At 45.5% G+C, this 17,452-nt stretch overlaps 1 protein-coding gene across 4 annotated transcripts in view; it reads left to right on the top strand.

Annotated features, from left to right (window-relative positions):
* The window catches only part of TBC1D1 (TBC1 domain family member 1), a 322,295-nt gene that overhangs the window by 95,953 nt on the left and 208,890 nt on the right, over positions 1-17,452 (top strand). For all 4 annotated transcript variants that reach the window (XM_033947569.1, XM_033947560.1, XM_033947546.1 and 1 more), the window contains exons 4-5: positions 5,492-5,596; positions 13,210-13,342. In XM_033947569.1, the coding sequence (XP_033803460.1) occupies positions 5,492-5,596; positions 13,210-13,342 (238 nt within the window). The remainder of the gene's footprint in view (positions 1-5,491; positions 5,597-13,209; positions 13,343-17,452) is intronic.

The raw sequence follows: 17,452 nt of genomic DNA, 5'->3' as shown, positions 1-17,452 counted from the left end.
CTGCCCCTTCGTTTCTCAGGTGTTGGTGGGAGGCTGGGTAACCTTGACACTTTCTCCTCCCCATTTACCCTGCCACTCTTGCACATTGTTTGTTCAATGCATCCCCTCTCACCAACCAAAACTAGCAGAGCAGCCAAAACAGCCATTCCCCCCATTCCTTCCCTTCCCCCTCCTCCCCCCCCAAAAAATCATCTCATCCTCTGTCAGTGTATCGCAAACTGTGTGCCCCATGAGGTTTCAGGTGTGCCGCGAGATGCTGGGGAGGGGGAGAGGCACCAGTGCTGGCTGATTGCTTAAAGGACGTTCCTCTCCCAGCGAGAGGCACATCCTATAGGTCAGGAGTGTCAAACTCAAATCACATAAGGGGCTGAAATTTAAAACACAGGCTAAGTCGCGGGCTGGATTTTTTATTACAGTACTTACCCCCCTCCTTTGCTGACACACAGCGTGAGCCCCAGCGACGGCAGCGGCTGCTCCAACGCTCACAGGACTTCTGTGAGCGTCGGATCAATCACTGCCGCCGGCACCAAAACTCACGCCGGGCGCCAGCAAAAGTAAAACAACCTCTCCACCCCCACGCCGGCTACAAAATAAATAAAAAATACTTTTCCTCTCTTTTAGGGCCTAGTTCATGCTTGCTGTCTAACACCAACTCTGGCAGGATACACATTTCAAATCTGACATATTGTAATCACAAAATAGAAAATAAAATTATTTTTCTACCTTTTGTTGTCTGGTCATTTTGCTTTTAGTCCCAGTTTCTCTTTCTGATTTTGTCTATCTTCTAATTTTCTTTTCAGTGTCTGCTGTCCTTTTTTTTTCTCCTCGCTTGCTCCAGTCCCTGTCTCCAACATACTGATTTTTTTCCTTTCAACTTTTCTCCTTTTTTTCTTTTCTGCCTCTGTCCACTCAAATCTCACCCTCTTTCTCATCCTTCTCCTTTTTAAATTTTCAGCTACCTATCAATTTTCCATCTTCTCTTATTCTGTAGCTCTCCCATTTCCCATCTCACTCCTTTCCCAGCCTTTTATTTCCTTCTAGCTCTCCTCCTCCTCTCTTGGTCCAACATTTTGCTCCCTCTCTTTTTTGTTCTTCTTCCCTCCCACTTGATACTGGACAATGAGATGGAAGAAAAATTAAGAGATGCTGCATCTCTCTCCGTTCCACCCCCAGGTCTAATATTTCTCCCTCTCTTCCATCTCCAGATCCAACTTCTCTCCCTTTCTCTTCCCAACTGCCCCCATTCTATCTCTCCCCCTGTCTGCCTGTCTCCCTCCCTCCCCCCAGGTTCACCATTTCTTCCTTTCTCTTCCCAATGGTTCTCCCTTCAAGTATCTTTTTCCCGTCTTCCTCCACACTACCCCAGGTCCAACACCTCCCAGCCAAGGAATCTGCCAGCCTCAGTGATTCGGCAGTGTTGTATGTAGCTTCCCCCCTCCTGCTTTTCACCTGCCGCGGTCTATCCAATGACGCGCAACTTCCTGTTTCTGCCCGGGTGGACCGTGGTGGACGGAAGGCAGTTGGGGGAGCCAGAGACAACACTACTGAATCGCTGCCGAAGCTGGCAGACTTTCTGACATGATGGTGACGTCAGACCGGTGCGGGAGAGAGGACATGCTGAGCTGTGAGAAGGGGAAGTTCGGGAGCCTTGCTGCGGGCCACATAAAAGGCCAGGTGGGCCTTGTGTTTGACACATGTGCTGTAGGTAGTCAGCCACCACCAGCACCTCTCCTCCTCTCTGTGCCCCTTCTTTTTCAGGACCCCTCACTGGCAGCTCACTGCCTCATCTGGAGGGCCTCCATGCATGCGTATACGTCGACATGATGACATTACGCATGCACGTGACATCATCGCAGCGTAGGCAGCCCACTTCTGGGTGCCCTCGATTCACAGCTCCCAGTTTAGTGTGCCGTAGCTCGTGAAGTTTGTAAGACGCTGCTCTTTGCAATCCTAACTTGTCCAGGAATGGCATATATTCTGAGAAGTCTCATCCATCCCCTAGGTGGAAATCGTCTGTCTGCGCAACTGAAAACAATGTTGGCACTCAAAAAGTCCCAGTTTATATTTGCATAGCGCCGTCGGCGAATGCCACTGATCCAGTTTCGCCATCACTTTTCTCCAGTACCTTGATCCCCCCCCCACCCTCTCCAACAAAACTCTGTATCCCATACACATTTTCCACATTCTCTTTGGGGTATGGTACCAATGTAACAAAACCTTGGGCTGAATTCACAAAGCAAACCAATTATGTACCGATCTGTTTGCGACCCCTTTACGAGCAAATTTCCCTCCGGCCCGATTCACTTACCTCTCTGCCGACCATCTTCCGATCCACGCATGCAAATGAGGGCAACGGCATGCAAAGTAGGCAGGGATGTGATTCACAAACCAAAACCCTGCAACACCGACTGGGCTGGCCGATCACAAATAAGCGACTGCTGAGGATCAGTCGCTCAAGCCCTTTCTGACTGCCCTGCTCTCTGCCCTGAACTCTTCCTGCTGCCCTGATCGCCTGCATCCCTGGAGCTGCCTGTCTGCCTCGACTCTCTCACCCTTCCCCGCAATGTAAGCTCATGGTTTTAACCCGTGGGTTAAAACTACAGGCTCCAAAAGTTTAAAAAAAAAAAATCTCTGCCGTGCCCAGCATGCGCAGACCATCTTTCATCTGATCTGCCTGGATCGCCATTCTCGGCAATCAAAGCAGAGATTCCTTGTGATTTTTCTATTCAATAGTTCCTCCCATTCTTCAGACCTCAAGGATAACCCCAAGTCATTTTTCCAATCTAACCTATATTTAAATTTTTGAGACACCCAAGTTTCCAAGTTTTATTTAAAATTTGATTTAAACGCTTATACAAAATTTCTGAGCAATTTACAATTAAAAACCAGGGTAAAACAATTAAAAACTAAAAACAAGACTATAACAGGAACTAAAAACAAAACTATAACAGGAACAAAATGGAAGGAGAGTAGAACTACAATTGTAATAGGAAAGAAACAGTGTAAGGGCAAATACATAAGGAAGGGTGAATAGTAGCCTAAAAAGGCTATGGGCTCCTTTTACTAAGGTGCGCTAGGGCTTTAACGAGCGGAATAGTGCACGCGCTAGACCTTAATGCCAGCATTGAGCTGCCGTTAGTTCTAGAAGCATAGCGCGCAGTAATTTCCTGCGTGCGCTAAAAACGCTAGCGCACCTTAGTAAAAGGAGCCCTAAGTTGTCACTGTGAAGAAGTTAATTTTTTTGTACAGGCCCAATGTTTGCCACTATTAAGCTACTATTAAGATCTGGGATATTGCCCCCTTTAGGACTATAGGGCTGCGCAAACTCTCAAATGTGCTCTTCCCTAATTTTAAATCTGCCCAAATTCCTGAAATTTGGATGTAATGTTTTACCTGCAGGTATGGGAGCACATCCCGAACCAATAAGCCATACTGTGCCTGCAGCTCGTCAAACTTTCTGAACCTCTGACTGCACCCTGTCTTAAAATTGCACCATAGACACCAAACCCTTCCCCTTTCAGCTAAGAAATAAGACCTGCTCCCTCACTGGGCAAAACTCTAAATTATAACACGATGGGGTGCACAAAAAGCAGGTTTTCCTTCCTATAATAATAATAATAACTTTATTCTTTTATACTGCCATAACCAAAAGTTCTAGGCAGTTTACACTAAAAAGAGCTGGAGAATCAATAATACATTAAAAAAAAATACAAATATTTGTAAAATAGAATTTCAATAATGAAACTCACTAAGTAATAAATTTATCGAACAAAGTGGTCTTAATTAATTTCCGAAAACTGCAATAGGATAACATAGCTTGCTGAATACATTTACCTAACCAAGATTGTTGCCTACCAGCTTGAAATGTTAGGGTCCTATCTAAGAAGGTCTTATATCTATACCCATTAATTTTTGGATAAGCAAATAAGTAGAAGTTTCTAGTTTCTCTTGATGGTCTATGCAACACAAAATGAGGAAAAAGGTAAGCTGGAGACAATCCCGATATCAGCTTAAATCAGATACTCTTGCCTCCAAAGGCAGCCAATGAAGTAAACGATAATATGGACTAATATGGTCGTTCTTTTTTAAACCAAAAATCAGTCGAACAGCTGTATTCTGAATTATCCTTAATTTCCTTAGTGCTCCTAAATAGATGATGTTACAATAGTCTAAAATAGATAAAACTAATGCCTGCATCAATAGTCTAAACGATAAAGGATCAAAATATTTTTTTTATGGTTCTTAATTTCCACAATGTAAAAAAACATTTTTGTACCACTAAGTTCGTGTGTTCTGCTAGTATTAAATGTCGGTCTAGTGTGACTCCCAGAATTTTGATAGATTTAATAATCGGGTAGTCATGACCATTAAGATGAAGCAATGAGTTTGTTATTTTGTTGTTGGGACTAGTCAAGAAAAGTTTGGTCTAGTCTTAAGACACCCTTTAATTGTGAAATTCTTTTCTTGCATAGCCCTTTCTATTCTCTCCCCCTCCCCCCAATGTATTCTGGGTCAGACCAGTGAACCATCAAACATAGCATCCTGTCTCTCACCATGGCCAATCTGAATGACATAGGAGTGCCCAGTAGATCACCAGAGGAACGTAGCGTCCTAGTAGGCTGTTAACGCTGCAACAATACGGAAATTGGCGGGGGAGGGGATCTTAAGTTATGAAGAGCTTTGTAAGTTAGGCAGAGAAGCTTAACGACAGTTGTTCAATGGGAAGCCAGTGAAGTGAGACCTAACTGTTCCGCCATGACGGATAGATCAAAAAGAAACGTAATTGGTACTAGATCCTCAGTATGTGTCATATTAGGATAAAACTTGGATTGAAACATCTTGAACTGTAACTATGGCAAATTTAACCTGTAAACTGTATATTATGTATATTGGTATTAGATCCCTAGTATGTATCGAATTAGAACAAAAACTTGTTCTGTAACTATGGTACATTGTAACCTAATTGTTTATTATGTATGTTAACCTGTAACCCATTCTGGGCTCTTTAGGGAAAATGGGATAGATAATTAAATGATACATAAATAAATACATATTTTATTTATTTATTTATTTAAGTCAGCGTCATATGGTCAAATTTCCCATAATAAGCATATTGGGGAAACTAGTGTTATTTCTGTACTAATTTATAGTTCTTTTTCAATAAAACAGACTTGACATAAAATGTCTTTTTATCAATGTATCATTCATTTCTGAGTGTGTAAACAAAAGTGTCCCTTTCCCTAAAAGTTATAGCTATAATACCATGAAATGTGCTCCATTAAGCAAAAATAATAGCAAATTTTAAGAAAACCGGAGCTTTGTGTAATCAGTGGCTTTGCGGGACCCCTAGGATTGGCTTTACAAATTTTTAAAACTATTTTCTGATCTAGCGCAATCAAATTCATCAAAAAACTTCAATTCGCATAGTTTTTCCAACTTTAGGTTTTTCTGAACAGCCCTACTAATTGCTTCATATTTTTTTTCTCACCAGGGAATAAGACATGTGGATCACTTTGGGTTTATCTGCAGAGAATTATTAGCAAATGGAGGCTGCCATTTTGTCTGTTATGTATTCCAGTGTACAAATGAAGCTCTGGTAAGCACTCTTAATACTATTAAGATCATAGAAAATGACAAAGGCTTTTGACCTCCCAAGGTCATAGTAATTCATTACAGTCTAATATATTGTAACAGACTGCAGGATGCAGCAGGGCAGGGTCTAATCCCTCTTCTGCTCTGCTGCTGACACTACTGTCAACCTCTTTTTGCCTGGGCTGCCCTAAAATGCTTGAAGTGGCATGCAGAGTGTGGGGCCTCTGACCCCAGGCATGCATTCAAGATTTGGTTAATTCTACCTTCTTGGTGCAAATTTCTGCTGGAGGGGATGGGACCGAGTGTGTATGCTTGTACTCGGAGGCTTCATGATAGGCGGGGGTAAGGTGGCAGCAGGGGAAGGCAAAGAGCAGAGTCTGTAAGGGAAATAGATGGAGGAGATACTGGATAGAGGAAGGGGGAGGAGCCTTAAGTCACCTCTGCACTGTTGAAGGTTTGCCTAGGATATTAGCTAATGTTGGGCTGGCCTTGATGGAGTAACAGTATGAACTAACTTAATTGCTTGTTGCTTCTCCAAAAAGGAAATGGATGTACTCCTAGCAAATATATATGATGGGATTTAATGAGATTGTTGAACAGGAGTTCGAAGAATCTTTTTAACAGATTTTTCCTTGCGATTTGTCATATGGTTTAATCACTTCATTGACTATACAGATATTGAACATGTGCTATTAAAGACCATATACCTTATATTTCTATTTATCTGCCTTCATTTTTCTATCTAGTCTGCCTTACTACTGCTACTATTTATCAAGTCTGTAGCACTGAAAGGAGTATGCAGCGCTGTACATTTAACATGTAATAGACGGTCCCTCCTCAGAAGAGCTTACAATCTAATTTGGACAGACAGGACATATAGAGTTGTGTAGTTTCTTGCAGAGAGAATGATGGGATATACATAGGTATCTTACAGTGAGTGAGAGTTAGGAGTTGAAACCATGCTATCTATAATCCCCTCCTTTCCCTTAGAAATCCAATGTACCTGTCCTAAGCTTTCTGGAATTCAGACACTTTGGGCTCCTTTTACAAAGCCGCGCTAGCGGTTTTAACGCACGCACCAGATTAGCGCGCGCTATAGCTGGAAATCTACCGCCTGCTCAAAAAGAGGCGGTAGCGGCTAGCGCACGGGACAATTTAGCACGCGCTATTCCACACGTTAAGGCCCTAGCGCGGCTTTGTAAAAGGAGCCCTTTGTCTCTACCACCTCCACAGAGAGGCCATTAAACTATTTATGGCACATTTGTGGCACATAGCTATTTAAATGTCTTTTATCATATCATCCCTCTTTTGCATTTCGTTCAAAGTATACATATTGAGATCTTTTAAGTCTGTTCCCATATACCTTATGATGAAGACCACTAACCATTTTAGTAACCTTTTTCTGGACCGACTCCATCCTATTAGTATATTTATGAAGGTATGGTCGCCAGAATTGTACACAATATTCTAAATGAGGTCTCACCAGAGTCTTATACAGGAGTATCAATTTCTTTTTTTTTATGCTGGTATCTAACTGAAGTATCTAATAACTTCTCAACTGTTCATGTGTTCTGTTGCATTCAGTCTCAAACTGAATTTGGAGCCTCTGTATTTCTTTGGTTCATAAGAGACTCTCATCACTCTCCTCAGAAGCAACTCCCTGTCTTCGGGGCTGCTCCTCTCTTCGACCCGGTGACTTCGGGCAGCGTGGGAGCCCTGCTCCGCCCCCGAATTCCCCTGCTGGACCGAGTTTTCTTCGAGAGTAGCACCTCTGCCATCGGGTGCTGCTCCTCACTCCAACCGCCACTTCGGGCCGCGTGGGAGCCATTGCTCCGCCCCCGAAGTCCAGAGACTCTCATCGCTCTCCTTATAAGCAGCTCCCTGCCTTCGGGGCTGCTCCTCTCTTTGGCCCGGTGACTTCGGGCAGCGTGGGAGCCCTGCTCCGCCCCCGAATTCCTTCACTCTGGCCTCTTATCCTCCTTCTCTGCTCCCTCACAAACACTTCCCAATCCCAAAAACCTCTTCCCAAACTCTCCTGATGCTACATTCCCCAATCAACATCTGTCCTGGGCTCAGAATTCCCATGCTAATATCCTCCAGACCCCATCATTTCAAAAAGCACCGAGGTGCAAATCTCTCCTCCGTAAAACCTGTTCCCCCAGCAAACCTGGCCATCCTTACCTCTGACTCTCTCACCCCAGTCCCTACTCTCTATTGTAATGCCAGGTTCGTCAGAAATAAGACCCAAATAGTAAAAGATTTATTTGAGGATTTTGATCCGGGTTTTTTGTGCATCACTGAATCATGGATCGAAAAAGATGACTTACTCACACAAAATGAACTCTGTCCCCCAGGCTACCATGGTCTTTTCTCTCCTAGATTAAATCGAAAAGGAGGAGGTCTAGCCCTTCTCTACAAATCATTCTTTAATGTTGAGCTCTTAGAAAAGGGTAGTCATCCCTCCCTGGAATTCATGCTAGCCTCAATAAATGACGAACTTCGCCCCCACCCATTAGGCATCCTGCTACTTTACCGCCCACCCAACCCCTGGAACAAATCCTCTGACTTTGTTCTTGAGACCATAACAAAGGCCTATCTAAAATTCCAAAGACTACTGATCATAGGTGACATAAACCTTCACCTAGACGACAACACCAACAATGACTCAACTGAGTTCAAAGACTTCCTCACCTCCTTAGGCTTCACTGCTTCCCCGCCCACCTCTACCCATGAAAAGGGGCACTCCATTGACATCATTAGCTTTCTTGACCTGACTGAGCATAAAACTTCCACAGATACGACCCGTTGGGAACATGTCCCCTGGTCAGATCACCTCCTAGGCTCTTTCTGCCTCCCTGTCTTCATGTCAGCCCTTGATACCCCAACCCGTGCCACAAACTCCATCACCTACCGCAAAAAGATCTCAAATGAACTATTCTGGTCCCAGTTTCTCAACAAACTCCCTCCCCTTTCCACTCACACGAACCCTGACTCAATCTGGCACAACTGGGTGACTCTTTCCGAATCCACGAATGCCCCTCTAACCACTAAATCCATCTCCTATTCTCACAAGGCTCCCTGGTACCTCCCTTACCACAGAGAATTAAAACAGAAATGTCGGGCCCTGGAACGAAGATGGAAAAAATCAAAATCCCCCCTAGATAAGCAATCCTGGAGAGAAAACATCAAATCCTACAACTCCGTACTAAAAAAAAGCTAGGAAGAATTACTATGGAGACAAAATCTCCAGGTCAAAAAACCAAAACAGTACACTGTTCCACATCTGGCGGAACCTAACTTCTAAAAATGACTCCGCCCCCCTCCCCCCCTCCCATCTCCAAATGACCTAGCCAAATTTTTCAACGAGAAGATCACTACCATAAAGATCTCGTTTCCCTCGGCTATCTCCTACAACTCTCTCCCCCCGAAAGACTCCGACGCTATCCCTGCCGACAGATCATGGACTACATTCAAACTTGTATCCGAGACCCAGATCTTTAAACTTTGCCTCAAACTTAAATCCTGCAAGTGCATCCTAGATCCCTTCTCATCCTACCTTTACGAAAAAATCCCTACACAGGCCATCTCTTCCCTTACTAACCTCATAAACAAAGTCTTACTATCGGGCCTGTTCTCCACCGAAATGGGACACATTGCCTTATCCCCTCTTCTGAAAAAACCCGATCTTGACCCTTCCTCACCATTGAACTATCGCCCCATAGCAAACATCCCTCTTTTAACAAAACTTCTAGAGACCATAGTCGCCACTCAGCTCTCCTCTTACCTAGAGAGATTCTCCATTCTCCAACACTACCAATACGGATTTAGGCCCAATTTCAGCACCGAGTCCCTCCTAGTTTCCCTAATCTCAAAGGTGCAACAACTACACGCCCGAAACAAATTTGGTGTTCTCCTACAGTTTGATCTCTCCGCGGCTTTCGACGTCGTGCATCATGACATACTAATCTACCAACTTTCCGAGATTGGGATAGACTCTTCTGTCCTAAAGTGGTTCTCAAACTTCCTTCGCGATCGTTCCTACATTGTCAACACAAACGGCTCCAAATCCGCTTCATGGACACCATCCTGTGGTGTTCTACAGGGCTCTCCCCTATCCCATATTCTCTTCAACATATATATGACCTCCCTGAAGCTCCTTAAACTATCCCCCCTTGAAACAATTTACACATATGCAGACGATATCCTCATCCTCCTCGAAACAGATCCAAACCTTACAAACCTCCAAGAGAACATCACATCATGCATAATGAGACTTCACGCCTGGTCCCTCTCAGTACAGATGAAATTAAATGAATCAAAAACAAAATTACTCTGTCTCGGCCCAAAATTAGCTCACCTGCCCGCCCTCTTCACCCTACCCACAGGCCCTGCTCTACACCTTGAGTTCTCAAGCAAGGTCCTTGGCATCACTATCGACTCCTCCCTTTCCCTCAACGATCACCTGAATTCCCTGGCAAAATCTTGTTTTTTCAGCCTCCACATGCTGAGGAAAGTTAGATCCTATTTTCACCAAAAGCATTTCACCGTCCTTGTACAATCCATCATCCTATCCAAACTCGATTATTGTAACGCCATCTACTTAGGCCTAACGAAAAAAAGTCTTCGCAGACTCCAGCTTATCCAGAACACTGCGGCTAAGCTGATTTTTGCTAAACGCAAATATGACCACGTCTCCCCTCTACTTACCAATCTTCACTGGCTCCCAGTACTTTCCAGAATTCATTTCAAATGCTCCTGCCTGGCTTTCAAGATCATTCACGGCATCCTTCCGCCCCTACTCCCTCTATCCTTCCTCGCCCCGACACCAACTACCACCAGATCTGGCCACAGACATAAACTATCCTTCCCCTCTCTACACGGCATCCTCCACGCAGGTAAACTGGGTAGATCCCTCCTCTCCAAAATCACCGGCCTCTGGAACGACCTCACTGTCCCGCTGCGGAACCTGGACTCCCTCCAACTATTCCGTAAACAACTGAAAACCTGGCTTTTCTCTAGCATATAATAATCTCTTCTCCTGATTACATCCCCTCTTTTTATGCTTTGTAAACTCTTTCTCTTCTCTCTTCCCATATTTTTTAAACTCTGTAAACCGTGTCGAGCTCCACTTCAGTGGAGAATATGCGGTATATAAACCTAAGGCTTAGTTTAGTTTAGTTTAGGTCTCCATGATTGCAATCAATAGATTGTTGAGAACTGGAAGTTCTTGCGTGCTACCTGGAAAGGGAGGTCTTGATACGAGGGTAAATCAAAAAGTAAAGGCAAAATACATTTAATGGCTTTAATAGAAGTAACTGTGATCAATTGAACATATCACTTTCCCACATAGTCCCCATGCAAGATGACACATTTATTATATTGTTCAAATATCTTCTGCATTCCTACAGAGAAGGAGTTTTTCGGCTGCTCCCAAAACTAGGTGAGCACTTCTTCCTGTACTTCATCATGCCTTTGTCTTTTGCTCTCTGGGTCAAAGTAATGCACCCATGTCTCGTTGTTGGTGACAATGCTCTCCAGAATACTTGGATCTTCATACCATCTCAAGAACTGGGTCACAACCTTCACATGCTTTGCTTCTGCAGATCATTAAGCTTTTTAGAAACCCATTGTGCGCAGGCTTTCCTGTATCTCAAGTCATTATGCATTATGGCAAATGCAGATCCAAAGCTGATATCCAAATTTGCAGTCAATTGAGACACTGTTATCCATCGGTCTTCTCTAATCAAGGCATCCACTCTGTCAGTGTGCTCTTGTGTGTGTGATGTTGATGGATGACCAGAACGACCTTCATAGGTTACATCTGTTCTTCCCACTTTGAATTTTTTTACCTTTCATTGATTCATAGTGCTGTGTCCATACTGAGTCAATATCCGACGGTGAATTTCCACAGGTTTCACACCCTCTGCCCAAAGAAAGCGCAGTACTGCACGTTCTTCAATGGCGCAATCTTGCAGTGGAGCGTTCATGATTCTGATCTCATGGCTGCCACATGACTAAAGGCCGAGCACTGCACTGTGCATGGGCAAACCATCCAATGTACAAGTGCATATGTTGCATTTTGCTAGCTCTGTTCTGGTTTATTGCTTAATTTAACAATTGCCTTTAAGTTTTGATTTGCCCTCGTAGATTATCATAAACCTATCTCCTGATGCTTACATGTAGTAGCTCAATAGAAATAAATGTAGTACCATGTCTCCCCAAAAATAAGACCTACCCTGAAAATAAGCCCTAGCATGATTTTCGGGGTAGGTCTTAATATAAGCCCTACCCCAAAAAATAAGCCCTAGTTGCTGTCGGTGGCAGTAGTGCTCCCTCCGCAACCTTTCCATCCGAACCCCGACCGTGAGACCGAAATACAGTACCTTATAACAAACCATCGGCAGCACAGGCTCCATCAGCAACATGGCAGAGGAACGCCCGAGCTTGAGAAAGCCACGATGGGGCCTGTGCTGCCGACGACGCGGTTTGTTATAAGGTACTGTATTTTGGTCTCATGGTCAGGATTTGGATGGATGGAAGAGATGAAAGGGTCAGCAGGGAGAGGGGGGTGCACGGTGGCAGCGTGGAGGATGGGAGGGATTTAAAAAAATGCTCCACGGGGGGATGGGAGGAAGGGAGGGATATAAGCTGCAAGTGTTCTGCTGCACAAGGGATGGGAAGGAGGGAGGGATAGAAGCTGCAAGGGTTCTGCTGGGCAGGGGGATAGGAAGGAGGGAGAGGGAGAGAAAGATACTGCACAAGGGGATGGGTGAGAGGGGAGGAAAGATGCTGCACATGTGAAGGAGAGAAAGGGAGAGATAATCATTGTACATGAAAAAAAATAAGACCTCCCCAAAAATAAGACCTAGTGCCTTTTTTGGGTCCAAAATTATTAAAACACAGTATCTTATTTTCGGGGAAACACGGTATTAGTGTTAGTATTTTTAATTTAGCGGGTTGTGAGAATGTACTTTAGATACTTGATTTTGTGTGCATTCTTCTTTGTAAGGTTTCTCTTTAGTCTTTTATATGTTTATTTCAGGGAGGACATATCCTCTGCCCACCTTTCCCCCCTCCCCCTCCCCGATTTTCTCAACATAATCTTAAACTATCTAAAATAGAGAGGAAATTGTTCCCATCACAGCTATGTCTAGTGCCACTCTGTACTGACCCTGTGAGAATAATGTAGTACTACCATCCCCCCTCCAAATCCTTCTTTAGCAGAACTGTTGTGTTTAGGAGCCAGGATGTATTTTTAGAAACCTAACCCAGCTTTCCATAAAGACCTCTGTGTTATCAGGCATGCCCAGAACGAGGTCTACTTTTTTCTGTCACAAATAATGTTTGTAATATTTATTGCAGATAGTATATGCTGTGTGAGATGAATAAGCATATTTGAGTGCAAATTTATTTAGGTAATTGTAGCCGGTTTCCGGGTCTCGCTGCGGTGAGACCCGGAAACCTGCTGCAATCATGATGCCAGCCGCGGAAGCCTAAGAGAACTTATTTAGGTGAGGTAGTATCCTTTTGAAAAGTGCCTTATAGTAGTTGTAATGTGTTGATTTCAGATCTTTTTAACCTTTTTTTTTTTTTTTTCCCTTCCTTTGCTCCGTTCAGGTTGATGAAATTATGATGACGCTAAAGCAGGCTTTTAGTGTCGCAGCTGTACAGCAGAACTCCAAAGCTCAGCATCAGTTTTGTGACGGATGTCCCATGCAGAGCCTCCACAGACTCTGTGAGAAGATAGAAGGCAAGTGTATAATTATAATTATGCAGAAGGCAGCTGAAGAAAAACATGCCAAAGACTGTAGACATTAAGCAGGCAATTCTATAACAGGGCACCTCCATTTAGGCATGCCATGGCCATGTGGCTGGTGCCTGTTCTTTAGAGCAGTGTTTTTCAACTCAGTTCTGGATTACCCCCTTGCCAGTCAGGTTTTCAGGCTATCCACAATGAATATGCATAAACTTTATTTGCATACACTGCCTCCATTTTATATGCAAATTTCTTTCATGCACATTCATTGTGGATAGCCTGAAAACCTGACTGGCAAAGGAGTACTCCAGGACTGAGTTGAGAAACACTGTTATAGAGGAACATTATAGAATACTAGCATAAGCCAGTATGGTGACGGGACAATCGCGCGCCAGACACCAGCGCGCCGACTGTCGAGCGCTGACAATTCGGCACAAGACACAAGCGCGCTGCAGGAAAACTTAGTTTTAAAGAGCTCCCACGGGAGTGTGTGGGGGGAACCCCCCTACTTTAATGCATACTATTTGTGCTGCCAATAAAAAAAAAAGTTCCTATTTTCTCTATAATGGAGGATTCCAACCCCCCAACCTTCCCCCCCCCCAACAGCAGTTCGAACACTATGCAGTAAAGTGGGGGGTTCCCCACTCACCCCACTTCGGAGCTCTTTAAAACTAAGTTTTCCCACGGCGCGCTGGTGTCTTGCGCTGAATTGTCTGCCCTCCATTGTCAGCGCGCTGGTGTCTCGCGCGCGAATGACTATGAACCACCCAGCCCCTGCATCGAGAGAGGAGCGTGGGAGCCCTGCTCCGCCCCCCTCCCGACACAGGAAAACCGCCTTTAAAACAGAAACTTCACCGGAGGTGCCTGCCTTCGTTTTTCAGCCCCTGCATCGAGAGAGGAGCGTGGGAGCCCTGCTCCGCCCCCCTCCCGACACAGGAAAACCGCCTTTAAAACAGAAACTTCACCGGAGGTGCCTGCCTTCGTTTTTCAGCCCCTGCATCGAGAGAGGAGCGTGGGAGCCCTGCTCCGCCCCCCTCCCGACACAGGAAAACCGCCTTTAAAACAGAAACTTCACCGGAGGTGCCTGCCTTCATTTTTCAGCCCCTGCATCGAGAGAGGAGCGTGGGAGCCCTGCTCCGCCCCCCTCCCGACACAGGAAAACCGCCTTTAAAACAGAAACTTCACCGGAGGTGCCTGCCTTCGTTTTTCAGCCCCTGCATCGAGAGAGGAGCGTGGGAGCCCTGCTCCGCCCCCCTCCCGACACAGGAAAACCGCCTTTAAAACAGAAACTTCACCGGAGGTGCCTGCCTTCGTTTTTCAGCCCCTGCATCGAGAGAGGAGCGTGGGAGCCCTGCTCCGCCCCCCTCCCGACACAGGAAAACTGCCTGTAAAACAGAAACTTCACCGGAGGTGCCTGCCTTCGTTTTTCAGCCCCTGCATCGAGAGAGGAGCGTGGGAGCCCTGCTCCGCCCCCCTCCCGACACAGGAAAGCAGACCTCTATTGTTTGTTTTAAAGACCACTATTATCCCTCACACAAGCTGCATGCTCTTTAACTAGCATAACAGCATACACGACCTACACAACTACTATAACTAGTAACAGTAATTTACTCAATCCTCTTTAACTTATCTGATTGCTCTCTGACTCCTTCCTTTCTGTCTCCCAGCTTTCTCTCCTCTACTTGCTCCTCCAGCTGCCCAATAATAACATTTCAACTCCAAGCTCCTGATCTAATTCTATAAAAACTGACTCCCACCAAACTTTAACTCACCAATAGAACCAAACCGAGTTTTCCCTGATAGTGAGTTTCCCCTGAATCCCTCCGTCCTAACGCCCCAAACCCCCCTCTTGCCATGCCACCAACTATCCAGGCCACCACCTTCCCCGCCCCTCCTCCCACCACTTTACAAACCACCCTCCCGCCCATTCCCACTCCCACCACTCCCACTACACTTCTCACAACACTATACTTCACCATCCCCATTATTACAGGCCAAGGCAGATACGGTGATATCTCCCCCCAACCTAAAAAAAGCCGTTCCAGAAACCCTGCCAACCTCATCCCCATTCTTCCCTCTCCACAAACCCCCTCTCACAACACGCTCAAATTGGCACTCATCAATGCAAGATCAGTCAACAACAAATCCTTCCTCCTACATGACCTCATTTGCGACAAGATTTGGGACGCCCTCATGATCACCGAAACCTGGCTCCAAGACAACGAGGGAATAACGCTAGGCGAACTATGTCCCCCAGGCTACCAGGCTCTAACCTGCTCGCGTACCGCTGGAAAAGGAGGTGGAGTGACTTCCATTATCAAAACCTCCGCCACACCAAAACTAATAAACTCCATCAACATTCCCTCCCTAGAAGCTATTGCGTTCACATTAGGCCACAAACAAAAAACCGCCCTCATACTCCTCTACAGAACCCCCAACTCCCCAGCAAATACCCTAGAAACCCTCCTCGAATTCATCACTGAACTAACCATCTCACACAAACACATGACAATCCTAGGAGATTTCAATTTCCCAGACTACCCCAACACCTCAGGACAAATTGACAACTTCCTCTCCTCCCTCTCCGACCTAGGATTCCACCAAACTATAACCACCCCCACTCACTCAGCAGGCAACATCTTAGACTTGCTTTTCACCCTCAGAGACCCAACGACAAAGCCCCAGCAAACCTACACCTCCACACCTGTCCCATGGTCAGACCACCACCTCATTGAATTCGAACTTCCACTCGATACTGCCCTAATCCCACGTAAAGATCCCACCCCCCCCACCCTACGTCAACTTCCTAATTCGGTCAACCCTCAAGATATGGCCGCAGGTATTCGCACCCTAAACGAATCTTATACCCAACATCCCCTATCAATTGACCTGGCAGCCACCACATGGCACTCTAACATCCAATCCCTCTATAATAACCTGGTCCAGACAAAAACAACCCAAACAATCACCAACAAAGCACCTGCTCCCTGGTACACTAATGACCTCCGATCTATAAAACGATCCCTGAGGAAAGCAGAAAGGATCTGGGCCAAACATCCGAACATTGAAACCAAAACCCACTGGAAAAACATATCCACCACATACAAAACTGCCATTCTAGAAGCAAAAAAGACCTACTACTCTCATCTCCTACAACAAGCCCCTTCCAGATCAAAACAACTATTCACCCTTACCAACCATCTCTTCACCAACGCCCAAAGGAATAATCAAATCAACCAAACAGAACTCGATAGCGAAACTCTCTCGGACTTCTTCCAGTCCAAAATACAAAACATCCGAGCTAACCTCGACCTCAACACCAAAACCACTCCTACTCAGCTCCAACCAACTCCATATACCCCCCCTTCCGCCTCTCTCTCCCAATTTCATCTAGCCACTCACGCGGAGGTCCTCGAAACCCTGAGAGATCTCAAACCCTCCAACACCATCCTCGACCCCTGCCCGTCCAGCCTCCTGCTGGCTGCCGGAGATGCCATGGCAGAATCCATCCTCCCCATCATTAACACCTCTCTAACTACTGGAACTGTCCCCCTCAGCTGGAAATCAGCTATTATCAAGCCCACTCTCAAAAAACCCTCCCTTGATCCTAATGAACCTGGCAACTATCGCCCAGTCTCCAACCTCCCAATTGTCTCCAAACTCCTTGAACGAATTGTACTCCACCGCCTACACCCTTTCATTGAAGAACACGCTGCCCTATCCCCAGTCCAATCCGGCTTCCGTAAGGGCCACAGCACAGAATCAGTTCTCATTGATATCATTGACGACAGCTGGTCAATACTGGACAAAGGCAACGACGCCCTACTAGTCCTACTTGACCTTAGCGCTGCCTTCGACACAGTTGACCATCACCTACTCACATCTAGGCTCCACGACCTCGGAATCAAAGACACAGCCCTCCAATGGATCACCTCCTTCCTTCACCAAAGGACCCAAACAGTCCTACTAGGGACACATAAATCTAACCCTAAGCCTATCAAATATGGCGTTCCCCAAGGCGCCCTTCTATCCCCCCTCCTATTCAATCTCTACATCAAACCCGTCATCGATATAGCGCAAAAATATAAAATCAAAATCCACTCT

Source organism: Geotrypetes seraphini, chromosome 1, assembly GCF_902459505.1.
Source record: "Geotrypetes seraphini chromosome 1, aGeoSer1.1, whole genome shotgun sequence".
Classification (NCBI taxonomy): Eukaryota; Metazoa; Chordata; class Amphibia; order Gymnophiona; family Dermophiidae; genus Geotrypetes; species Geotrypetes seraphini.
This window is presented reverse-complemented; position numbering and strand designations above follow the sequence as displayed.